The sequence below is a fragment of the Orcinus orca genome, chromosome 5 (genome assembly GCF_937001465.1).
Source record: "Orcinus orca chromosome 5, mOrcOrc1.1, whole genome shotgun sequence".
Classification (NCBI taxonomy): Eukaryota; Metazoa; Chordata; class Mammalia; order Artiodactyla; family Delphinidae; genus Orcinus; species Orcinus orca.
The window spans coordinates 74,971,146-74,997,147 of NC_064563.1; the positions used below are offsets into that span (position 1 = coordinate 74,971,146).

The 26,002-nt window shown below is 50.0% G+C and overlaps 1 protein-coding gene and 1 long non-coding RNA gene across 2 annotated transcripts; one reads left to right on the plus strand and one right to left on the minus strand.

The window, feature by feature from the left end:
- Positions 1-99: 99 nt before the first annotated feature.
- Positions 100-13,298, minus strand: LOC117196195 (uncharacterized). Its single transcript, XR_004476271.2, has 3 exons — positions 13,142-13,298; positions 7,635-7,712; positions 100-6,703 (listed from the first exon to the last, which is right to left on the minus strand). It is a non-coding gene; the product is annotated as an uncharacterized LOC117196195 (long non-coding RNA).
- HES1 (hes family bHLH transcription factor 1) lies at positions 12,759-15,210 on the plus strand. Its single transcript, XM_004278763.3, has 4 exons — positions 12,759-13,128; positions 13,265-13,360; positions 13,608-13,695; positions 14,354-15,210. The coding sequence occupies exons 1-4, from the start codon at positions 13,021-13,023 to the stop codon at positions 14,902-14,904; spliced, it is 843 nt and encodes a 280-aa protein (XP_004278811.1). The 5' UTR covers positions 12,759-13,020; the 3' UTR covers positions 14,905-15,210.
- Positions 15,211-26,002: the final 10,792 nt, after the last annotated feature.

The following is a 26,002-nucleotide window of genomic DNA, read 5'->3' on the forward strand; positions in this document are numbered from 1 at the left end:
AGAGGGTAACGAGTGGGACTCTGGAGAAAGGGTGCCCCTAAACGCCCATGAAGAGACTCCCTTGCAAACCACTGACACAGACTGACCAGACAGGTGGGAAGAAAACGAAGGCACGTGACATGGAAACCAAGGGGGAAGAGTTGCCTGACCGCTCAGCAAATGAAAGGGAAAATCTATAAAACTCAAAAGGCCCAGTCGCGGTCACTCCACACAATCTTTATTCAGTGAGAGAAAGCGGTGGGCCCCGCACAGGGTATCAAAGACGGAGAGCCCACATTATCTCCAGTTTTTCCTCAAAGAACCCAGCATATTTGGGTGTTTTTCTTTTTTTAATCTCCCCCCTTTCACTTATTGTCTCAGGGTAAACACTTGTGATTCATAAATGCCTGAAGTGTGAATCAGAATTCTCCTGTTCAAACCAGCAGAGGCCATATCCAACAGTAGCCCACAAGGTATTATTAATCATTAAATAGGCACATATAAGAACACTCAGGTGAAGGAGCCATTTTTCTTTTCTTTCTTGTCTTTTTTTTTTTTTTAAGGAAATTAACAAAGCCCAAACCTTGAGTTTGAATTGTTTAGAAAAAAAAATGTGATTTTTGTTTGTTTGTTCCGCTTTTGGTTTTGGGGTGGGTTTTGGTTTTTCTCTACCACTAAAGACTTAGTCAAATTCAAAGCAAAAAGAGCAAATATTTCAGGTGGGAAAACGTTCTTTCCTTTGGAGTCTTCCTTCAGCCATTACCCAATGGCCTGAGTGTCAAATTGCAGCAATCGCTTTTTCCACATTCACATGCCCAAGAAAAATGGATGTACTCAGCCATGGTTGGTCAGTGCAAGAGTCCCTGGAAGCATTGCTATGCTGTAGCCATAACCCGGGTGCAAACTCGCAGGTGGGGAAGCTTGGACCACACCTGCTCTATCGAAGAAGAAACCGAGTCATGTCAAACATGCCTTAAGCACAACCATCCAACCATCACAGGGCCTCCCTCTGACCGTCCCTTCTCCTAAACACACTAAGGTCCCCTAGGTTCAAAACTGGGGCTCCTCCCTGTATGGAAGGTAAATCAATGGCATCACCTTCCAAAGATGAAGAAATGCTAAAACATTAGTGACTTAAAAATAATATTTCGGGCTTCCCTGGTGGCGCAGTGGTTGAGGGTCCGCCTGCCGACGCAGGGGACACGGGTTCGTGCCCCGGTCTGGGAAGATCCCACATGCCGCAGAGCGGCTGGGCCCGTGAGCCATGGCCACTGAGCCTGCGCATCCGGAGCCTGTGCTCTACAACGGGAGAGGCCGCAGCAGTGAGAGGCCCGCGTACCAAAAAAATATATAATAATAATAATATTTCTTAGGAATTCCCTGGCGGTGTATTGGTTAGGACTCCAGGCTTCCACTGCAGGGGGCCTGGATTCAATCCCTGGTTGGGGAACTAAGATCCCGCAAGCCACGTGCCACGGCCAAAAATTTTTTTTTTCTTCTTAGGAAGCATCTCTGATAAAAGATACCTAAATAGACAGATGAACAATCTAGGACCTGCCATTGTAGGCCCACAGAACTACGATGGTCATGTGTCCCAGTTTTTATGCCAATTATCCTGACATAATTGTTAATAGCATTAGTTTTCACTCTCAAAAGTGTTCCAGTTTAGACCATAAATTATATGGGCACCTACAAGCAGGAAAGGTCTCAGACGTTCATCTTTCCCACTCATCATGGAAGTGTGACTGGCATCCAGGGAGGGCCTGCCCATGTTTACTCTTTTGGATGAAGTGTCCCTCTACAGCCCTTCCGGTCCCTTGTGTTGTCGGCGAGCGGGAATAAATCCACCTCCAGTCCACATCCTGTGTGCCTGGCCCCTGCCGATGCCCTTGCCTCCATCTAGAGCTCTACTTTCCATGGGCCTGAGGCTCATTTTAATTATTCCAGGCAGGGCTACACCAAGGTCTGCACCTGCTCACAAACAAAGCCACCAGAGTGCTTAGATGGTAGAGACCCTCCTCCCTGGAAAAGAAGAAGCCAGCTAATTTTTTAGGTTCCTCCTGGTCCCACAGCCTTTTATTCATAAAAGACTGCTGAAGCTTTTGATTTGTCAAATACCTGTGGACCAATTATCACAGTGGTCGTCCATCCATTTCTTTGAGAATACTAACATATGAATTTTTTTAAATGAATGAGTGTCTATCTTGTATGCCAGATATAAATATAAACATATATATGGCATATATATAGCAATATGATAAAAGCATCTGAGAACTTATATTGTATGTCCAATATGCCTGGCACTGTTCTAAACATATTCCATATATTAGTCCTCCTAACAATCCTATAAGGTAAGTACTATGAATTTCTCCCCATTTAACAGGCAAGTAAAGTGAGGTACAGAATAGTCATGTCACATAGCTAGAAAGTGAATAAGCTGGAACGTGAACCCAGGCAGTCAGGCTCTAGAGCCTTTGCTTTTTAGCCACCCTGAACATATATAGAGATATGCGCTCAACATTCCTAACAAATAATCAACGGGTCAGTCAAATCTCTGCTGTAAAACATTGAGGAAGGTGCTATTTAAATATAAGAGGCCATTTCACCGCGACTTTACAGCCCCCTTTATCAATAATACTCGGCATCGTAAAACAACAGGTGTGTTGGGGGTACTCTGTAAAAACAGGTGTTTTTGTGTGCTGTATTGACACTTTTTTAACCCAGTGTGTCTGGGCGTGATTCCTACCTATTCTTGGTTACACGCAATCTTCCACGAGGGGCTGGCATGCATAGGGAGAGTGAGGGCAGGAGAAGAGGTGAGCAGTGGTCCTTCCTGGGGACCAGGTGTAGGCTTCCGCACCTCCTGGTGACTGCCCACCAGACTCACCTTTCCCAGGTATCCTCCTTGTTTTCTTTCCCAATTTTCCAGCAGGACCAGTGATCTCTCCCGTGGCCTTTTTCCTTTCCATCTGCTGCCCAGTGGTGGAACCTGCCTGCTTACATCTTACTTATTAACTATACGTAGATATGGCAGACTGCGATTACAGTAGAATTGTTTGGGAGCTCAGTATCTCGCTCCTTCCCACGTACCTTACCCTGGGAATTGCTTTGTACTTTCGTATTGCCGTGTGCTGGTGTGTCTTTAATAACCATCAATAAAGATAGGCCTGGGAAAACACAGCCAGCCGTAGATTCCTCTCAATTCTCCTGATTGCAACATAGGAGAGCTGTCCGCAGGGGTGTCCCTGCTGCCCAGAGGTGCTTACCCAGAGGCGTCAAAGTAAACCCACTCCTTGGACTCAGCAACCGAGGAAAATTTAGAAATGTACCCTGACCCTCTCAGGGGGCCATTGAATCGCCAGTAAAACATTTTTTTTTAAGTTGAAGTTCACTCGTGCATTTATTGTCCAATATTTGGGGGTGCTGACTCTGTGAAAGATATTATAACTGACACCGTAAGGAGTTTCTTTGCTTCTTTATCAGAGAAGCAATAGAGATGAAGAATGTGGAGAGTAAAGGGGCAATTTTTATAATATAAACCTGGGATGTTGCCCCTCTGCACAGATGGATAGCATTTGAATAGCAGGAAAGGATGGAAGTAACTGTCAAAATAGACATGTAGTTTTGCCCTCCACGTAGTAGGTGCTTGCAAATAGTCATTGACCTGAATTAAGTTGAACAGGCAATTGGAGATTGGGCGGCTTTCACCCCTGACAAGATTGTCTGGCTACCGTCCACACAGGTTCACTCCATACACAGAAGACAAGCTGCGACTCCACCCTCTGTCCAGATGACTTGGAGTTCTAGACCAAGTCCAGGTCTGTCCCAGGGGCCGGGACTTTGAGGGTAAGTGAGGAGGGTGTAGAGGGTTGAATAGCCGCCCAGGACAGGGAGCTCAAATACTTGAACGTGAGTACCAGGTCCCTCTGTGACTGTGGGAGCCTGGTGAGATAAAGGCCACAGCTGGATGAGACCCGCATAGCTTGGCAACCTGCTCCAGGAGACAGCCGACGCTCAGGGACTTTATCAAGAGAGCTCCATCGGTCAGGCAGGAGGTGTCACCACTCACAGCCTCCAGGCTCCTCTCCGATTTCAGTCAAGGGGCCTGTAGAAGCCCAGCCCTGCAAAAGGAGCTTCCTCTCCCCTACTTTCCAGAGTAGAGGCAGAGTTGGGCTGAGGGGACCCAGAATGCACTGCAATATGTGGGCAATTGCCCACACGGTCAGGGAGCTGGAGATGAACCCTGGGTCCTCGGTCCTTCCCCTGGCACTAGAAGAATTTGATGTGCTTGCCTCCCCCTCCGCTGAGTCACCCTGCCGCCTCCTCTAGAGGACGACCACCCTCAGACTGGCTACAGAGCAGGATGCAGTCTCCATACTGCCCCCATTCCCTGCCATCACCCCCAAACAATCCCACCGCTTTTTCCAGTCTGTGGGCTCTTGTGTTATGCCTATAGCAATACAAAAGCATAGAACAAATAACCAGTGAGGAAGAGTGATACCAGTTCCAGAGTTCTACAAGCGCCCTCAGGCACAGACCCGGTCTCCCTTCCTGAGATTTTCCAGGAAGCCTCTCAGAAGGTACCAGATGCTGAACTAAGCAGCTCAGCCCAGTGAAAACTATGCTCATCACCTTTCCATGTCCTTTCCGGAACCTGCTCAGTCATCTTCCTCCTAAGTGGGATTCCTTCCCTTCACCTTCTCCACCCTGGCTTCCTGCCACAAGAAAGTACCCTTCCTCCTTGCTCCCCGCCCAAGATGTGTCCTGCGGATTACTGATACTCTCTAACAAATTGACAGTCATCTCCCTTCTTCCCTCTGTTCCAGTTTCTTGACATCTTATTCTTGCCGGTGGCTGAGAAAGGAAAGTTTGTTCTCTCCCGGCCTCTAAGCTCCCTGCCCTGTTTCTCTAGAGGTACAACTTTCCAGGAAGCTTGTCTATCCTATATCCTGTGCCCTCAATAGCCCATGGTCTCCTGAACTAATCACCTGAATCCTCTCTCTCCCCATCCCTGGGCCTTCCACCATGTCTTTCTAGGCTAGGTTATAAGGCTATATATGAGGACAGAATGCTGTAATGAACTATAAAGTGCTTTGTCCACTGTCAAATACTACAAGGCAAGAAGACAGGTGCCCTCCAACTCTGTGGAAGAGACCAGAAGCTCCCGAAATGCTAGAACCCACCAGAGTCTTAAGTGGCAGTTGTGGCAGCTGCCCGGACTGTCTTTTCTTGTTCCCTAAACCTGATACATAAAAGGAAAATGTATATCTCACATGCAAATACCATCTCTCTACCACTTGGAAAAATTCATTCTTTTTCTCACCTCTCCCTCTGCTTTTCTGTGTGGCCCCGGCGAGCAGCTTCCTGTCTCCTGGAACTCAGAAATCAAGATCTCTTCTTTTCCAGAGGTCACAGGGTGGTGAGCAAATTCTAGAGGGAATCACGGTGCAGCAAGCCTGGCATTTAACCACGCTGTGGTTAAATGTGCTGGGCATATTCTGTCACACCACCACACTCGCCTACCAGCAGGTAGCTCTGATTCTCAACCGGAAAATCCATCTTTGGTGGTAATGTTAGTCACTTGCTGTAGATGATATTTCAAAACGTTCTTCTCATACAGATACAGAGGGGCGGGTTTCTGGACTGGTGGGTAGGAAACTCGAGCCTAATTCTGGCCTTCTCCTCCCTCTCTGGGGAGGCTGTTAAACCTTAGTCCAGTCATTTCTTCCTAGGTTCAATTTTCCTATGCATTCAATGAACGGACCCATTAAGCCACCTGTTAGGTCTCTTACTTTGCCTCCCCTACCCCTTTCCTATAAGCCGAGGAAAATAAGCAAGGGTAACAATGACAGAGACTTTGATTTAAAATATGCCTTATACACTCATCCCATATCACTTTCTGGCCCTAGGTTTTATCCAAATGATTCTCTTGGTTAGCTGCATTGTTTTTGTTTTTGATTTTTTGAGAAGCTTGATCTGATGTCACAATTTGAGCAGCTATCAGCAAGCCCAGCAAACCCATGTCCTGGGTTTAAAGGGGCTAAGACTTCCCCCCACCTTCCTGAGTCTTCCAGAGGCCCCTACAGGCACCAGCCCCCATGCAGTTCTGAGCCTTTTACACACAAGCGTGCAAGTCAGCAACCGTGCAATCCCTCAGAAATGCCCGCCTTCATCCCTGGGCTTGCAGGCTTGCCTCACTGCAGCCCTGCTCAGAGAGTAAAAGGTTAGTTGAGAGCACATTTAGAGCCTGCCCGCCATGGCTGCTGTGGCCAAATGTGGGAGTTAAGCTGTCCCCGGTGCCCTGCCCCCGCCCCATGGGAAAGGCTTTCCTGGCAACCATCCTCTTTTGGGGCCCATTAGAAAAGTGCACATTCCCTTGGTCCCACTGGCTGTGGTCAAGTTTTCCAAAGGGCTGGGGGGAAGCAGAAAGCATTACAGCCTGCTAGGAGCCAATGCTGAAAAGTTTCTGTTTTTCCACCGTCACCCGCGATTTGCAGTTCGAGGTCCCAGCTTGGCCAGAAACCAACTAGGCAGTTTTGTTTAGAAGTAGCAACTTATTTTTATCAAAGATGGAATGCAGAGTTGCGGTCGTTTCGAATGCCACTGCATGGCAACCAGGACTCTTGCTGCAAGCATTCCTGAATCCTCTTCTGTGGGTAGACACTTGGCTTTCTTGCCTATCCCTTTCTCCATCCAAATGCTGGGTGCAGAGCCGCTCAAGTGCCTCAAAATTAAGAAAAAAAAAGTTCTGGAAATTCAAAGTATCTTTATTAAAGTATCTATTTTATTTAATTAATTAATTTATTTAAAGTGTCTATTTTAAATCCAAGTTCTGGCAGTGATCACAACTCGATAAACCCATCCTCAGTTTCCCAAAGCCCACAGCACTCTGGCGTGATGGAAAGGGCTTCGAGCTGGCCTCTGGCCCCCACTCTGGCCCTATGTTGCTTGAGCCAGTCCCTGGCCCTCTCTGGGCCTTAGAGTACCCACTTGTAATTGGAGATTGCCTGCACCAGCTTCCTCAACCTTTCTGGGTCAAAAAAGCTTTGAGATTCTACTAAAAGCTGTGGACCCTCTCCTTGCTGGGGCGGGGGGGGCGGGAAATGATGCATGTGTTCATTCATTCAAAATGTATTTATTAAGCTCCTGCTCAATATGCATGGAGAGACTTAATTTTGAATTCCATTTCAGGGGGTTCCCTGGGGGGTCATCCGTGAACCTTAAGGTCAGAAATCCCTGTCGTGAATTCTGCTGTGATGAGCATATATGGACTCATCTAGAAGGACCACAACAATGATTTTAGTAAAGGATCACAAAACTACCGGTCAGGCAGATACCAGAAGACGAAGGCAGCAAGGCAGTCATTACATCATGCAGGTGATGCCCGGCTTCTCTCGCCTTCTCGGTGCCCCCAGCCAGCACGCGCGAGGGCAAACACGCGTGCACACCGGGGCAGGAATGTGCTGTTTCTGGGCACTTGTACTGTGGGGAGCTGGCTGCAGCCTTACAGAGACAAACATCTCTTCTATCCTGGGCTTTATTTTTCTCACGGTCTCTGAAAGGGCTGCGATCAGGTGATAGGTGTGGGACTGCTCCCTGTACAGGTGCGGAGCAGGTATGGAGGGGAGGGGAAAATCCGCCCAGTGTGTACTTACTCAAAGCTCTTTCAATAGCCCTCCCAGGATAGCTCTTTGGCAGGGCAGCTACCACGTCCCTGGCAGGCTGCAGGGAATCTGAGTGTGAGAAAGTCAGTCAAGCGGAGGAAAAGAGGGGAAAAAAAAAAAAGCTTCAAGTCCTCAGGCAAAATACCTTTTTTCTTCTTCTCTCACTCTTTCTCCTTTCTTTAGCTTTAAACCAAACCCACAAACCATTCCGATACCCAGGGACAAAGGAGAGTCTCACTAGAGATGTGGTTATTTGTTTTATGGTTTAAAGCAAACAGGTGATGCAATAAGATGGAGAAAAATCACCCTTCATGGGGCAGAAAGGGGGAAGGAGACAAACACAGCAGCCCCTGATTGTATTTATTGGGCATGATACAGTGGGAAAGATTCCTGGTGTTTTGCTGGTCTCACATGGGGATCAAAGAAATGACCTCCACTGATGAACAGGGTTCAGTTTTCTCTGTGCTTTGTGGGGAGGGGTGGAGGGGATGAGGAAGATGGAAAAATAAAGGCTGTTTCTCTCTAAGGAGGGCTTTCCAAATCCAAAAGGCTTTTCTTGAGTTTAGGAGCTTAGTTACCCATTTGAGAAGGTGCGGAGAGTGTCCCATTGGTTGGTACTATTTTCACTGCCCAGGATAAGGATGAAAAATAGCATCTGAGCACACTTGCAAAGAAAGTTTCTACTTGAATGGTTGGGATGGAGGGCTGACAATTTCATGGCTTGGTTTTTTGTTTGTTTCTTTATTTGGTCCAGAAACAAATTCATGGCAAAATTTTGACTGGCTCTATCTGAAAATGTGTGTGTGTGTGTGTGTTTAAATTATTTGCTCATTCTACCAGTCTAAGCACTCCTAAAGTGGCAGTAAACGAGTTGTTGATTAACTATTTGGCCAATGAGGCTGTTTTAGGCACTGCAGTGAGACCATAACTTGACTATGTTCAACATTCTCCACGCACCTTCAGGGTGCCAAATCCTCAGGAGATGACAGAATCAGGGGAGAAAAAAAAAAAAAAAAAAAAAACAGGCTCTTAGGCTAGAAGGGACAGGGGGTGGCATGCCCTGCTAGTTAATTAGGGCCCAAGAGCAGGCAGCAGTCAATGTCATAGCAGAGTTTAATAGAGGAAGTCACTGGTTCTCATAGATTTGGGGGTAACCTGGAAAGGGTTAACTAACAATCTTCCCTGGGAAGATTTTCATTCCTTGGAAGAATCTGGGTCAGAGTATTTATGCAGTTTTTAAAAGTCAGATGCTGAGCAGAAGCCTTTTAAGAAGCTTGCAAAGTCTGCACAGCAGAAAGCAGGGTAACTTCATAGTCTCATCACCTTTCACCAAGAGGATGTCAAACACACAGGGAAACTCCACTTTTTTCAAAAGCAACAGACAATTTTCTGTCATCACCACTTTTCCATCTGTTTAAAATAAGAAGGAAAAGTCCTTCCCCACTGGCCCAGGTTGCAGGTCAACAAAGGAGGCATTGTTCATCATTTCTTCAGAACATGATAGGACACAGCCCACTCTGCAGCGTGTAAAGAAAACAGCAAAAAAATCCCAGAGAGTAGCCTGAGGGGCAAGAGCGAGTAAACTCAGCCTGCAATGAGGTACAGGTTTGGCTGCAGACTTGAGGGCTGTCCTGGAAGACGGAAATGAGGCTTGGAAGGTAAATTTGGTCCCAGTCACAAGGATTCCTTGGTTGGACTCCAGGTTGTGGAGGAACATTGCAGTAAAGGGTAGGCAGGTTTCTGCAGAACTTGGATCATTGGACAACGTGCAGTCAACGCCCAGGTGAGCTAGTTCTAGGCAGGTGCTTCCGGGTGAGTGTCAGTCTACACCTGTCACCTAGGAACCTCCTTTACTGGTAGGAACCTCCTTTACTGGTTTGAACCTCCTAACTTGGCCCTCTGCCTCTGAACCTTGCAAACCACTCTCCACGTTTTCCCAGAGCCATCTTTCTAAAGGAGAATTTTGATGTCCCTTCTCTGCTTGAGAGCATTTCACAGCTCTCCACTGTCTAAAGATAAATCCAAAGTCATTTAGCAAGATGTTTAAGGGTCTTAAGTCTCCTCCTCCTCCAGTGCCTTCTTACACTCCTGGCTGTCACACACCCTAGGCTCCAGACCATGTTCCTTGAATAAAGACCTCAAGTTCCAAAGTCTAGGCTTTCAGGGCCATGGGTACGGCCATCCTCCCCAGCCCCATGACTCACCACATTTCCAAAGCTCCAATCCTACCTATTTTTCAAGATACAAAGCACAGGACACCTCCTCCAGGAATTTTTCCAGGATACCCCAATTTATGAGTAATTCAATTATCCTAAAACTTCATTTTACTTCTATCTAGACATATAACTGTCTCTCTTGAACCTAGGACCTACCAAAGGAATATACGTGGAAATAAGCAGATATCAGCTGCACTTAAGAGTTCAGTGTCTGTCTGCCCTAGGCTCCCTGAGGGCAATAACTATTGTATTTATCCCTGTACCCCCCCCATATAGACCAGAAACAGTGTTGCCCATACAGGTGTGGTTCAGTGTTTCTTATAGGTTCTCCTGATCTGATGGCTTGGGCCATCATCCAAGCTCTGAAAGAAAGGAATAATAGAGGAATGCTCGATCATCAATCAGAAAATCAGAGTCTGTCTGCCTCCAGAGTTGCAACTCCTTACAGGCTGCCATTCTATCTCTCGTCGTGGTGATCCCAGGGTTTTTAACACAGTGTCTGGCACAGAGCATGCGTTCCGTAATGAGAAGACAGGGGCTTGCCCAAGGTCACCCAGAGTCGGGAACCGCTGAATCTCATTCGGGACGAGATCTGGTGAAATCATTTACAACATTATCTCAGTGGGGAGCTCAGAGGAAGGAAGGAATGAAGTGACTGAGAAATGTGTGCCAGGCCTCCGGCGGCCTCTAAGCCTAGGGAAGGGCTGGGAGGCCGGGGGGCGACATCAAACAAGACGCGCTCGGCTCCCGGGCTGCCCCGAACCGCCCGAGCAGCGCCCCGAGCTCCCGGGCGGCGGGAAGGGCGGAAGGGGTGGGGGCGCGGGGCCCGGCGACCCGGGCAAGCGGGCGGGAGGGAGGGACGCGGCGGCGGTGGCGGCCGGCCGGGGCAGTGCGCGTCGCCCGCCCTGCGCGGCAAATCCCCCAGGGAGGCCGCCGCCAGAGCCCTGGCGCTCCCGGCCCGGCGCCCGCCACGTGGCACCCGGCGGCGGCAGCGGCGGCTCCTCCCGGCGCGCGGCCCGGCCAACCGGCAGCACGCAGCCGCCCGCGCCGCCCGCCTCCTCCCGGCCGCCCGCCGGCGGCCTCCCGGGCGCAGCGAGGGGGAGCTGCCCGGCCGCCCTGGACCCGGGGAAAGGGCGGGCGGCGCGAAGCCGCTTTAACCGTAGCCGCCGAGCGGAGGCAGGAGGCTGACCCGGCCGCTTCCTAAGTGCGGTCAGGCATCTCGTGACCGCGGCGGTCGCCGGAGGCCCCGCGGTGGGAGGGAGGGCCGAGGCTGGGAGCAAACAAGAAGGCCCCCACCCCTCCCCCGGGCTGTTGCTAGTGAGGCTTTCGGCAGAGTTAAAACCTCAAGCCCGAAATCAGGGGTGGAGTGGGGGGTTGGAATAATTCCCCACTCTCCACCCCAGGGCGTGCGCTCCCCGCCCGGAAGGGCTGACCTTGGCCCGGCGGAGTTGGGGGGGGGTGGGTGGGTGGTAAGCTCCGGGGCTCGGCTCCCGCCGCCCCCTCGGATTCCTGGCCCGGCGGGGGCCAGAGGAGGGGGCCCCGGACACACACACACACCACACGCGGGGACACACACACACACACACACACACACACACACACACACCCCACACGCAGCGCGCGCCAATGAGCCCCGGCCAAGGCGCAGGGGGCGGGGTTTTCCCAGGCTCTAGCACAGCAGCTGCTATTTACCTTCTTGGCTTCTCCCGGGGACCAGGAACCAGCCCCCGCGCTCCGCCGCCCGCCGCCGCCCCCCGCCTCCCTGCCCCCGGGGCGCGCGCACACACACACTCACACACGCACGCACACACACATCCTCCCGGCCGGGCCGCAGCCGCGGCGGCAATAAAACATCCTGGCACGTGCTTCGGCTCCTGGCGCGCCCTTGCCGGCCGGCTGATGTCAAACTGCAGCTCGGCTGGTGTAGCTCTTAAAGGGCCCGCGCGCGCCGGGTGCCGAGGCTGCCCCGGCCGCCCGCGGGGCGAGAAGGAGGGAGAGGCTGCCGCTCCGCTCGCCACCTCAACATGCGGCAGAATCGAGAGCCGGCGGGTGGAAAGGGAAAGGGTGGCGAGGACGCGTGCGCGTCCCTGAGGCATTGCCATCAAAGCCCCCCTTGTTCATCTTTCATTTGAAATTCCATTTCCTTTCTGCTCAGTTGGAAATTATTCTGATTGTTTCCTGGGGAAACGCGGGGTCCAAAGCCCCAACTCTAGAAGAGAAATGAGGGCCGGGCCAGGGTGGGCGTGTGTCGGGGGGAGGGCGGGGATCAAAAACCACCTTGCTCTGAAAAACCTGCAAATGTAAGATGGAGGCACTTTTTCTGCATGCAAGAAGGAATTTTTTTGGTCCGTTTTCTGCATGGTCGACTTTTACCCCTCTCCTCCCCCGAATGTGCGGAGTCTGAGCGGGAAATCACTTGGATGTTTCCGTAACTTACACCCTTACACAATTCCCCCCTTTTAACCACTGCAATTATAACCTTTTATCCTTGCCCTTCTAAACCTTTTTAAAAATATATTTCAAATGAACTTCTTATTAGCGTCAAAGTAGCTCTGTTACACATGAACGGAAGTAAGGAGCAAAGACCCTAGCCCCAAAAGAAATAAACTAGACTAGAGCAAACCCAATGTGGAAAAATCCTCTCTAAAGCAAAGCCCAGCAGGGAGAGTAGCAAAGGGTTAAAATCCTTTTGATTGACGTTGTAGCCTCTGGTGCCCCGGGCTCAGGCGCGCGCCATTGGCCGCCAGGCCTTGTGCCTGGCGGCCAATGGGGGGGCGCGGTCCACGAGCGGTGCCGCGTGTCTCCTCCTCCCATTGGCTAAAAGTTACTGTGGGAAAGAAAGTTTGGGAAGTTTCACACGAGCCGTTCGCGTGCAGTCCCAGATATATATAGAGGCCGCCAGGGCCTGGGGATCACACAGGATCCGGAGCTGGTGCTGATAACAGCGGAATCCCCCGTCTACCTCTCTCCTTGGTCCTGGAATTGCGCTACCGATCACCAAGTAGCCATAAGATATTGTAATAAACGCTCAGCAGTTGCTCAGTAGTTTTGCGAAAGTCTCAAGTAGAAGGGACATAAACAAAACAATTTTTTTTGTGTGTGTGTGAAGAACTCCAAAAATAAAATTCTCTAGGGATTTAAAAAAAAAAAAAGAAAAGAAAATGCCAGCTGATATAATGGAGAAAAATTCCTCGTCCCCGGTGGCTGCTACCCCAGCCAGTGTCAACACGACACCGGATAAACCAAAGACAGCATCTGAGCACAGAAAGGTAAGGGCAGTACCTGCATCTCTTGCAGCCCCAAGAGATTAAGACGGGGTTGGGGGCTCCTTTCTCCCTTAAAATCGAGGGGTGAAATGGCAGGTCCCATGGGAACTCAGCGCTCTTTTTTTTTTTTTCTTTACAGTCATCAAAGCCTATCATGGAGAAAAGACGAAGAGCAAGAATAAATGAAAGTCTGAGCCAGCTGAAAACACTGATTTTGGATGCTCTTAAGAAAGATGTAAGTGGGTAATTCTGCTTTTTTTTTTTAATAAAAAAACAAAATACTATTTCTCAGGTACTAAGAGTGAAACCCCCTTGCCAGCGGGATCTTCTCCGCCTGCACTGCATTCTCTGAGGCGGGAGGGCTGAGCCCCTCTAGCCGGGGTTTAGGGATGTCGCCACCACGGCCGGGGGTGGGAGGGACCCCCAGCACTCCGAGGCCGCTGGCGGGGCTCTCACTTTCCTCCCTTGCCTCTTCGGTGCAGAGCTCACGGCATTCTAAGCTGGAGAAGGCAGACATTCTGGAAATGACAGTGAAGCACCTCCGGAACCTGCAGCGGGCGCAGATGACGGGTGAGGGCGGCTCGCCGCGTCCCCCTCTGCGGGCGTCCCTCTCTCCCCGCGGTGATTTCTTCCAGACTTCCGCCCGTGGTTGTGAGAGGCATTCAGCTACATTTTACTGCCTTGGCTCACTCTTGCGTTCCCACGGTCTGGGGCTTATTTATAGCCACAACTCCAAGTTGTTACTGTTCCGGAAAGGGAGGGAGAGAGGTTGTAGCAGCAAGGGCTGCGGGCGGCTTGGCAGTGGGGGAAGCGGGTGGGAGCGAAAGGACTTAGAACCGTGGCGGTTTTTAAGCTGCGTGGAGCCTGGGGTCATCTGGTTTAACACTCCCTCCTCCCCCACTACAGAACGGGAAATACGGCTCGGATGGTGGAGAAGGGGGGAAGGGCATTATCCAAGGTCACATCGCGAGAGGGTGGGGAGGAGGCAAATCTGAGGCTTGAGATCGGTTTAAATGGAGCGACAGGGAACGGAGAGGGAGCGTCTCGGGTTCGGTCGCCAAGCTGGTGTGGAGAGGCGGATGGTTTTTCTAAACCCAGCCCCGTAGCCAAGAGGCAGTGCCGCGGGCGGGTGGTCAGGGAGGCGCGCGGCGGGGACCTCCCAGGGCGGAGGCGGCGGCTTCGGGGCCAGGGCTGTTCGGTGACCCGTCTGTCTCCTTCTGGCCCGCAGCCGCGCTAAGCACAGACCCGAGCGTGCTGGGGAAGTACCGCGCCGGCTTCAGCGAGTGCATGAACGAGGTGACCCGCTTCCTGTCCACGTGTGAGGGCGTTAACACCGAGGTGCGCACCCGGCTCCTCGGCCACCTGGCCAACTGCATGACCCAGATCAACGCCATGACCTACCCTGGGCAGCCGCACCCCGCCTTACAGGCGCCGCCGCCACCCCCTCCGGGACCCGGAGGGCCGCAGCACGCGCCGTTCGCGCCGCCTCCGCCGCTCGTGCCCATCCCCGGGGGTGCGGCGCCCCCTCCCGGCGGCGCGCCCTGCAAGCTGGGCAGCCCGGCTGGAGAGGCGGCTAAGGTGTTCGGCGGCTTCCAGGTGGTGCCGGCTCCCGACGGCCAGTTTGCCTTCCTCATCCCCAACGGGGCCTTCGCTCACAGCGGCCCGGTCATCCCAGTCTACACCAGCAACAGCGGGACCTCCGTGGGCCCCAACGCGGTGTCGCCTTCCAGCGGCCCCTCGCTCACGGCGGACTCCATGTGGAGGCCGTGGCGGAACTGAGGGGCTCAGGCCACCCCTCCCCCTAAATTCCCCAACCCACCTCCCTTCCCTCGGGACACTAAACAGGAACTTGGAGGCTGGGAAAGAAGGGAGGACTTTTGTGATTAAGTGGTTACTTTGGGTTTTTTTTAATTTCTAAAGTTACTTTTTTGTAGAGAGCTGTATTAAGTGACTGACCATGCACTATATTTGTATATATTTTATATGTTCATATTGGATTGCGCCTTTGTATTATAAAAGTTCAGATGACATTTCGTTTTTTACACGAGATTTCTTTTTTATGTGATGCCAAAGATGTTTGAAAATGCTCTTAAAATATCTTCCTTTTGGGAAGTTTATTTGAGAAAATATAATAAAAGAAAAAAAAGAGTGAATGCTCTTATGTCTTAGAACTGATTATTTCAGAATATGTAAAAAAGGCCTCAGCAGAATTTGAATTACGTGTAATCTGAGAGTTCAGGAATTGGCTCTTTTGTTATTAAAAGAACATTTTAAAAAATCTGTCCAACCTTCTACCAACCCTCCTTGAACTAAATTCCATTTAATTTGTGAGAACCCATCTGATATGGCTTCCCTGATCAATTTGTGGTCAATCTCTTAAAGGATTTCAAAAACTTTTCTAGTTGCAATTGGGTAGTTCATTCAGTCCTGGCACTCATACTGACTCCTTCTGAGGAGGGTGGAACAGGGCTGAATTCATGAAGTTCATCAATCCGGTACTATTGCCCACTGCACATTTACGGGTGGCTCCTGCACCACTACTGCCCTGGGGCAGCTCACCAACATCCAAGTAAAAACAGTCTTCATAGCTGCAGCCTCCAGCCTTCAAGTGTTGGAGTCTTCCTTTAATTAGTCTTTAGGTGCAGCTAGACATTTTCTGTACCAGCATCTAAAAGTTTGAAATGCCTCTCTGCACCCTCTTCAAGCAAGCTGAGAAGGTCAACAGATTCCTTCTGCCAAGGAACAGCTAGTTAGACTCCCAAGTGGAGCCCGAGTCCAGATGATTAACACCAGACATATGTTTTTGATAAGTTTCTGCGCTTGGCTCTAATAGAGAAAGCATGTGGGGGCCTTGCTGGCAAGCACACAGGCCATCTTCCCCTTTTAATACAAACAGCAAGCGACCCCTTTGCTTGGTCATGCCCCATTTCCAGGCAAGATGTGGGCTCCAGATAGAAGCAAAAGGGTTGTCTCCGGTTTCAGCTCACATAACCCTCCCTAACAAGTCCTAACTCAAAGCGGACAGCTTTAAACTGTGCCAGGATCTGCAGGGAATTTCTTCCAAATCCCATCACAAAGGCTTGTCAGATTTTGTCAGATTTGGCCAGGTGTTTGACTGCATCCAGGTGTTGGGGAAATGAAAACCACGAGCCCTGCGAGACCAGACACATCAGCGGCGCTGTGGGTCTGGCGGACGCGCCTTCCTCCCCCACCGACGGCCAGTCGTCCTCCCTGCCCGGCCCCTCCCGCCAGCCTCCTCTCACCCCCCTTCTTTTGGAAGGGCTTCTGGGAGGAGAAGGATGAGGCGGGAGAGATCAATCTTTGAAGCCTTCCTAACAAAGATAAAGCCAACGATTTTCTGTCTTGTTTCAAAAGCTTTACCTCTCCCCCACCTAGCTGGCCTTTTCCACAGGCCAGTGTGGAGAGCCGCTCTATCACAGGAATGATCTAGCAGACAGCAGTCAGTTTTCTCAAATACCTTCCACCCAGTTTCAGACCTAGAGTGAGACGTTTAAAAGATACTTTAAAAATTTTGGCCCCTACTTGCATCATTTTGTGTCTGGGAAAGGTGTCCAACACACCTTCCCCCCAGAGAAATACACACATACACACACAGTCTTCTTTATCATATCATTTTTCTGCCGTTTCTCTCTTGTTTAAACACAAACATAATAACAATTGCTCTTTTAAGACACCCATTCCAAGCTCAAATGCTTCACTTGGTAAATCTGTCCTCTGGCTCCGCTGGAAATGTCCCAGCAGAAATAATGGAGACAACAGGGTCTCATTTTTATAGAAGTACATTTATGTTCTTAAAAATTGACGCACACACACAGTGAGATCACTAAATCAACTCAAAACTAAATCTCGTTGTCTTTTCCTGCGCTGAAGGGGAACAACGGAAAAAAATGGATTTTAATTAATATCATCAAAAGCACACAGATATGGGGGGAGTGATTAAAGAAAAGAAGTAAACATTTGTTCGTTTGAAAATAATTAGTAGTTTGAAAATGGTCTTTTTTTTACTGAATTTGGGTTTAAACTAGTAGATGAGGCATTTCTGTACAATACAGAAAGAAAGGGGAGACCCTAGGCCCCAGTGGGGATTTTCAGGCTCTTGTGTCAGCTCTGCCACCAAACTCACTGTGTCACTTTGGATGAGTCATTTCCCTTCTCTGGAACATTTCCAAGTCCGTAAAATGAGAGGGTTTCTGTCTAAGGCCCTGTGCCCTCCTGCACCCAGGCTCTTTCTGGAGTAATTAGTTGGGGGAGAGGAGAAGCTTCAATCTGGCCCCCACCCGATCCTTCGGGCCTGAACTAATTGCACAGCCTCGGGTCGCACCCAGCAGCCCCTCTCCCCCGCCCCCGGGCGGTGACGATGTCTCCTGGAGATCAGGCGCGGCTCCCAGCTCCACGTCCGGATGCTGGCCGCCGGCCTCGCTGCCGCGTGCATTAGCCTCTCAATGGAGACCCTCGGGGCTCCGGCCCCCCGCCGTCCCCGGCAGCATCCGGAGCGGAAAAGGCGCTGAACTAGAAGGGGGCTCTCCTGGGTCTAGACGGGCGCCTTCTCTAAGCGGTGAATTGCCGCGGCTGGGAGGCGCGCCCCATTGCACCCCACGTGTTGCTGGAGTGGGGACCCAGGGGTTAAGCCGGACCCCCTCATCGTCACCGCCGTCCCGGGAAACCTGTCATTAAAGTCAATTAACTTTTCCCACACCCCTTGGCCGGTAACAACCCGCTGCTAGCTTCCTCCCCGGCTCCTAAGTGCAACCAGATGGGCGGCCGAGCTGCCCCCGCCGCGCGCCCGCCGGGGCCGCCAGGGGTTCCAGGGAGGCCGCCAGGGCCCGCGGCCCGGGCGGGGAGCAGGTCGGGGCGGCCACGCCGGGCCAGCCCCGGCGGCCCTGCAGCCAAGGTGGTTTGCTTAGCAGGCCCGGCTGCTTTCTGGCAGGAAATGAATAGCTCCCAGATGAGCTCAGGCAACCTGAGAGGTCGTGAGAACGGCGCGAACCCCCGCCTGTGCAGCCGGCAGCCTGCCAGGCCGCGGGGGGAGCGGGCGGCGGCGGCGGCGGCGGCGGCGGCGGCGGGAGGCCGGGAGGCCCGGCAGGCGGGCGGGCGGCGGCGGGGGGAGAGGGAGGAGGGAGCCGCTGACACACGAGCCCGCGCCCGCTCCCGCTGACAGGCAGGCAGCCGCCCGCGCCCGGCCGCCTCCCCCGCTTCCCCGCCCGGGGCCCCAGCGCCTCCCAAGCAGCAGGCCCTTAGCCGCAGAAACGCGGCCGCCCGGCCCGCCGGGCCCGGGGGTGGGGCTGCCTGCCAGTGTTTTTCCAGTTCCCCCGGTAGCTCCGGGCCGCATTTAGAAGCCGGGAAACTGGGCCGAGGCCAGTGTCAGGGCAGCACAGGCCCTCGCGGCCGCCGGAGCCCTGCCAAGCGGCAGGCCAGGCCTTGGGCGGGGTGGGGGGGGGGATGGAGGCGGGGGGGCGGAAGATGGAGGGGGGGCGGAGGATGGAGGCGGCGCGGGGAGCGGTCGGGCAAGGGCGGCTCAGCGCACACCGTCGTCCCCAAAAAGAGCCAACAGACGGCAACTCGCGACTCCGTAAAAAAGGAATCTCATCTTCGAAAACCCATTACCTACCAAGTGCCCAGTAAGCCCCCTGCAAGCGCTAAAAAGATAACACTAAGTGCCACCCAGCCCCTGCCCTCCCAGAGCTCTCAGTTTAGCTGGGGAGACAGACAAACAGCCAAGTGACTCACCCCCGACCTGATGTGGGACGTGCCAGAAAAGAAGTTTCAACAAAGGGCACCTAAGAACAGAGAGATTGATTTCTGATTTGAGAGGAAACCAGGTAAGGTCTTCAGAGAGTTGGCACCTGAAGCGGAGAGGTGACAGATGCGTTCCACAGGAAGAGATGGGAATGGAACTGTGAGGGAAAACGCAGAGAGAGGTAAATATGTAAGTCCAGTTTGGGGGAATTTCAGGAAGTTTGCCATGGTGGTACTGAAATTTTCAAATATGTGAATTGGCTCAGAGGTCAAAAACATAGAGCCAACCAAGGTTGTCTGCTTCAGTCCTTGGACTGCAGAATAGCCCAGAGGTTAAAAGCACATGATCTGGCTTCAGGTTGTTTAGGTTGTAAGTGCAGGCAAATTACTTATCTTCTCTGTGCTTCCTTTGTACTGTACGTGTCATTTGTACCTCACAGGGTGGTACGGCATAGGGTTGTGAAGATGAAATGCATAAATGCAGGCAAAGCATTTAGCTTGGCATGTAAGCCCCCAGTGCATGTCAGCTATTAATGATTCCTAAGCCACAGTGAGGGATGTTCACCAAACGGGAAAGCCAGCCCTGGCCTTTGCCCAGTGATTTCAGGAGCTGCTTGTAATTGCACCGGGCCCCATGTGAGAGCACCCCTGCCTCTTCCCTAGGTTCTGAATTTCATGTATGCATTCAATAATTATTGAACCAGGTACCATGGAAATAAAGGGAAAAGAAAGGCATGATCTCTGTAGCTATAAAGCTCACAGTCTAGTAGGCCCAACAGACTAGTTTAAAAACAAAAATGAATTACTCTATGTTAAGTGTCATAAAAGAGGAGTAGTGTACACTGGTGGTACAAAAAGATGGTGACACGTTGTAACAGGTAACTTTTGCGGCCTCCAAATCATGATTAATTTTTGTATAAATTTTTGTGACCATAGAAAGTGCTGGTATAGTAAATAACTAGTCAAATTCTACCTAAGAAAAATTAGTGTCAAATGGTTAATTTTAAGATTAATCGTTTTACAATACTAATATCTTTCGAATGAGCAGAGTCACCTTGATATGGTCAAGGAATGCACTGGGAGTCAGGGAATCCTGGTTCCAAACTGGCCACTGCCTGTGAGATGCTAAGCACATCCTCTTAAGTCTCTGGTCTTCAGTTTCCTCACTGACAAGGTGAGAAGCTTAGACCAGAAGTCTCTGAGGTCCTTCTCAAGTCCACAGTCTGTGATTATCTCCTCAGCATGCTTCCGTGTGCCTCTGCATCTTGACACTTGTGATGTGGCTACGAGAACCTGTATCTACAAGAACCTCTATCTGGCACATTTCAAAACTTTCAACCAAGGTCCTGGGATGATTTTACATCCAAGTATTTTCATCTGCAGTTAAGGATTTTGAAACAGACCTGAAGCATGGGCCCTGTACTTCCACTGTTGCAAGGAAATAGGCCATATGTTTTCTTGGAGACCTGCTGTGTTAGTGAGAATCGTGTTCACTGTGTGACCCATCAAAGGAAGACTACATCTAACAGGATAGATGTATCTAATATCTGCCACTAAGACCCTATCCTTCGCTGTGATATCTTGTTATCTTACTTGGAAAACAGAATAGCAAGAGTTAAAAATGCCATCACTTTCCCTCTTCACCCTAAGCACTTTCTCCCCACCCCCCTTCACTTGCACACTTCTTTTCTGAAAAGAGAATGTGGTCTGTTGATTACCAGACTCTCTCCATTTAGGAAACATATTTCCCCAGCTGGTTAGAGTTTTTCCACTAGTACACTTACTGAAGTAACTAAACTTACTGAATTAGTCTGGTTAAACAAGAAGAAATTAGTGAAGTCAGTCTGAATTAGTGAAAAATCTGAATTTTAAATATCCAATAGGAGGAAGAACAGTAAACTTGGCAAATACTTGTAGTGAGTCTGAATTCATAGTTTACAGAAGCGCTTGCTTTCATAAAACTAATGCACTAAAGTCATTTAAAGACTGTATTCTCTTAAGCAGGTTAAACATAGCTCTTCAGTATTATTTATACTATAAATCTTTATAGTAAGAATAAGAACAGCCATGATTTGCAGCTCAAGTAAATAATTGAAGTCTAAATTAATAATACGGCTTGGGCTTCCCTGGTGGCGCAGTGGTTGAGAGTCCGCCTGCCGATGAAGGGGACACAGGTTCGTGCCCTGGTCCGGGAAGATCCCACATGCCACGGAGTGGCTGGGCCCGTGAGCCATGGCCGCTGAGCCTGCGCGTCCAGAGCCTGTGCTCTGCAACGGGAGAGGCCACAACAGTGAGAGGCCCGTGTACCGCAAAAAAAATTTTTAAAAATAAGGCTTTACTGCAGCTATTCTTTCTATGTCTGGATATGTTTCCAATTGTAATTTGCCTTTAGTGAAGCAGGGATCAATGAATCTTCTCTTTTTTTTTAGAATTGCAAGTACCAATGATAGCGATGTTATTTAAGGAACATTCTTTGTAGTTTACTATTTTGTTATTCACAAATGTGATCTGTTTTCATGTTAAACTAATTCTGCTAGTTTAGTCATCAATATGAGACATGAAATTTATAAATCCAGTTGAGAAAACCTCCAGCCTAGAGAAAAATTACTTCAGTTGACAAACACCACCACCCCAACCTTGATGTTTTCTGTGACGTAGTTTCTCTTCTATCAGCTTTTACCCTAAGCCATAAATTTGTCCCTAAGGCATCAAAATGTAAAACAGGGATATTATTCCTTAAGGGGCCAGGAGAGGGTAAAGGCCACGTCAAATCAGTTTCAGAAGGAAGTACCATATATGACATTTAGGAGTAAAAGTAAGTAAACGTACTCGAGGCATTTCTTCATTTTAGTGAATACCCAATAGATATCTGGGGTCAGGGATGAGATACAAACCATAAAGGAAGGCTTCCTTTACCCCAGATTTGTGAAGAACAAATACTCTTGAACATAAGTTATTCTTTCCTGTGTCTGTTCCGTAATTAGGACCCATAAGATTATTTTTATACGAATAGAATCTTGAAGGATCAAACAGATATTTCCCTTAAAACTCTATATAACAAAGTAATTGTGGAATTGCCCATTAATACCTTACAGAGGAGAGAAAGCCTCTAAAAAACTCTGAAACCAAAGACTCGTTTGGATTATTTTTGTTTTCTTATTTTGGAGTTGGGGGAAGGGCACGATGGGAAAGGAGCATAATGTATGATCATCTAGAGAACTTGGAAACCACTGTGATCTCCTTGAGATTTCATTTTAAGTGCAAACCAGGGAGTATCCATCCAAAGAAGAGACATTTTGAAACAGTTTAATGCTGGGAGCAGTTCATAAAGGATAACTTAAAATGTCATTCTTGCCTCAAATATTCACACAGCTCCTATACAAAGACCTGAGGCTATAGTCATATTTACATGCATATGATAGTTTAAAAATAGAAGTTGGATTTCAAACAATTGACATAGCAACTGGTTTCTCACCTATGTGGGGTTGAATTCAACTTATTATTATTTTTTAAATAAATTTATTTATTTTTGGCTGTGTTGGGTCTTCTTTGCTGCGTGCGGGCTTTAGTTGCTGCGAGCGGTGCGCGGGCTTCTCTTTGCGATGGCTTCTCTTGTTGTGGAGCACGGCTCTAGGTGCACGGGCTTCAGTAGTTGTGGCACGTGGGCTCAGTAGTTGTGGCGTGCGGGCTCTAGAGCGCAGGCTCAGTAGCTGTGGCTCACCGTCTTAGTTGCTCCGGGGCATGTGGGATCTTCCCTGACCAGGGCTTGAACCCGTGTCCCATGCATTGGCAGGGGGGTTCTTAACCACTTCGCCACCAGGGAAGCTCCTCAACTTAACTTTTTAAAAGCCAAGTTTTCATGTTCAGCGTACAGCCTCCAGCCACGGGTTCAGATCTTGCTCTGTGCTGCCCCTCATCTGATGGAGTTCCTCCTCAGCCTTTCCACTGTTCTCTCTGGAAACTTGTTCTCTTAAATAAATGCCCCTCTACCTGCAGCCTCGGTATGAACACCCCCACCCCCCTGCACTGCCTGGTTCTGCTTTTCTTTTGAGCCTACTGGCTGGGTGACACATCATTTTGCCCACTCCACGTGTGAGGAGGGTAGGAAGCAGGGTAGGGGAATGAGGGGTGCGGGTCCCAGGGCTGCAGAGTGAGGACCTATTCCCAGTGCCATCCCCGCCCCCCGCCAACACCCTTGCCCAGACAGGGCTTTTCCTTCCACTGGGAAAAGTGTGGTGTCATCCAGCTCTCCCACTCCTTGGTTGTCAGGTCCTGGTCAGCTCTCCTTCTGACTGGTCCTGCCTCCTCCCCTTAAGCTTATCTCCACCTGGCTCCATCCTTCCCTTCTTTCTCAGGGACTGCACTCTGGATGCCTTTCCCCTTTATCAGGGATGTGGCCCACAAAACACCAGTTCTTATTCCTGAATTTGCAACCTCCTTTACATTTTTTACTTTTTCCTCAGCATATAAATACATTTATTTTTCTACCGTCTTTCAGAGCCAGCTTCTGCCACCCTGCACTCCTCTCTCCACCCGTGACTGCCCTCCTCCCTTCTCACCAAGGACCCTAGACTCTAGTTCTAGCTTGTAGCCTCCCCTGCCTCACTTCTCTCTCACTGTTACCCCTGCAGCCAGACTTCTGAATGCCCCTCCCTCTCTGAACAAATCAGATGGTCCCTCTTTTGTTCTTTCCTCTGTCGACATTTGTGAGGTTCTGACCATGTGCAGACTCCATCCTGGACATTCTCTCCTTCCTTAGCCCCCCTGACGCCTCTTTTTCTTGACTTCCTCCAACCTCTCTGGTGACTTCTCAACATCTAGCATGGGATTTTTTCCCCACGACCTACGCATTAAGGTTGCTGTCCCTGAAAAGTCTATCTGTGTCCTTTTCCTTTTGTCACTCGTCACCCACCACAGTGACTGGCGTCTGCATGAAGACCGCCACCAAATCTGGTATCTTCAATCCCAAATTCTGTCCTGAGCTCCAGACCGTGGACCTAGCCACCCACGGGCCATCTCCACATGAAAGTCAGTAGGTCCCCAATTCTGCGAGGTGTCCTGCCCCTGTCTTCCCAGGCTTAATACGTCTTCCTCAACCCCATCACCGATCTCCTCCCTGCATCCCACAAGACACCAGGAACCATCAGGCTTCCCTGTTGTTTGAATCTCAGCCCCCTTTGTCATTGCCTTTGTGCAGGAGCTTCGAGGTTTTTGCTTTCACCTCCTTCAGTCTTGCCTCCCTCCAACCCATCAAGCACACTCCAGTCACGTAGCCAAACAACCACGACACCGAGAGAAAACGCCCAAAGACTTCCTATTGCCTCCACCTCTGGAGAAAGTCGCGTGATTTGCTCCTGACCTACCCTCCTGCCTTATACCCTACAAGAAGTCAGCATCCCATCCATGATTCCCCTGCACGCAAAGCTGCACCAGTGCCATGAGCCCTCCATCCCTTTACACACACCGTCCCTGCGCCGGAAGCATCACTCTTCTACCTCTCCATCCAGAGACCTCCTACATATGCATCCTTCAAGACTTTGCTCAATTCACCTGCTTCCAGAAACCCATCCTGACCCCTCCCTGTCCCTCTCACCCCCTCCTGGAGCATTCAACACAGCACTGATGATACTGGATTATAGTGTCTCTTTATCTCTCTGCCCAACCCAGACTGTGCAAGTTTTGGAGGCAAAAACAACATATTTTTTCTCTACTCACAGCATGTGGCACAAGGCCTGCCATACAGAAATCCTTCAGGAAGCTACACATTACTAGTATAAGAAGAAGGAGGATATTAATAAAAATAACAACTCACATTTGAATAATACTTTAAGTCTCACAAAATGCTTTCTCAAACACTCTCATTTGATACCAAAAGCAATCCATGTAGGTAAGTAGGACTGAAAATGTTATTCTCGTAGCAAATGTGGATAATTCGTCTCAAAGAGAGGAAATGGTTTGGCCAAGGTGGCAGCTAGAGAGTGACAGAAACCTGTTCTCCTCCTGCTTTGCTGCCTCGGATGTGTAACTGAATCTCTTAGGGCACAAGAAGCGCAGGTCCGTTCCATCCTCCTGTCTATCGAGCAGCAGAAGAACTAATGCAATCGAAGCCAAGGTCTTTTTTACATGGAAAGCTTAATGATTCTCAATGGAAAAGAATCAAAAAAAAGAATATAGATATATACATAAATATATATGTATAACCGAATCACTTTGCTGTACACTTGAAACTAACACAATAATGTAAATCAACTATACTGCAATAAAAAAATAAACAAACTGGGCTTCCCTGGTGGCCCAGTGGTTGAGAGCCTGCCTGCCAATGCAGCAGTCACGGGTTCGAGCCCTGGTCCGGGAAGATCCCACATGCCGCGGAGCAACTGGGCCCGTGAGCCACAACTACTGAGCCTGTGCGTCTGGAGCCTGTGTTCCGCAGCAAGAGAGGCCGCGACAGTGAGAGGCCCGCGCACTGCAATGAAGAGTGGCCCCCGCTTGCCACAACTAGAGAAAGCTCTCGCACAGAAACGAAGACCCAACACAGCCAAAAATAAATAAATATAAAAAATAAACAAACTGGGTGGAACAAACAAAAAAAAAAAGCTTAATGATTCTCAGCACAAATGAATTGCCAGGAACTTTTCAGAACCAAAAATTATAGAGAGAGAATGGGAAAATAAATCCTAAACTTTAAGAAGTAAGAAAAGTATCCAATTTTTTTTTTTTTTTGCGGTACGCGGGCCTCACTGTTGTGGCCTCTCCCGTTGCGGAGCACAGGCTCCAGACGCGCAGGCTCAGCAGCCATGGCTCACGGGCCCAGCCGCTCCGCGGCCTGTGGGATCTTCCCGGACCGGGGCATGAACCCGTGTCCCCTGCATCGGCAGGCGGACTCTCAACCACTGCGCCACCAGGGAAGCCCAAAAAGTATCCAATTTTGAAGATCATATTTGTGTGGCTGGTTTGAGAGTCATTCTTTAATCGGTGAATGAATCGCACCATGACCCAGAGAAACCAGTGGGTAAAAGCACCTAAGGGTGTAACAAGGGGCTCCGAAGCACCAGCCATGGGCGTGGCCACGCCAGAACAGCTGCTCATACAGGGCGGCTATCTGCAACAAGATCAATAC

Coding starts and splice junctions, on each gene's coding strand:
- HES1 (XM_004278763.3), top strand. CDS start 13,021: ATGCCAGCTGATATAATGGAGAAAAATTCCTCGTCCCCGGTGGCTGCT. Junction 13,129..13,264: donor CAGCATCTGAGCACAGAAAG/GTAAGGGCAGTA, acceptor TTTTCTTTACAG/TCATCAAAGCCTATCATGGA. Junction 13,361..13,607: donor TGGATGCTCTTAAGAAAGAT/GTAAGTGGGTAA, acceptor TCTTCGGTGCAG/AGCTCACGGCATTCTAAGCT.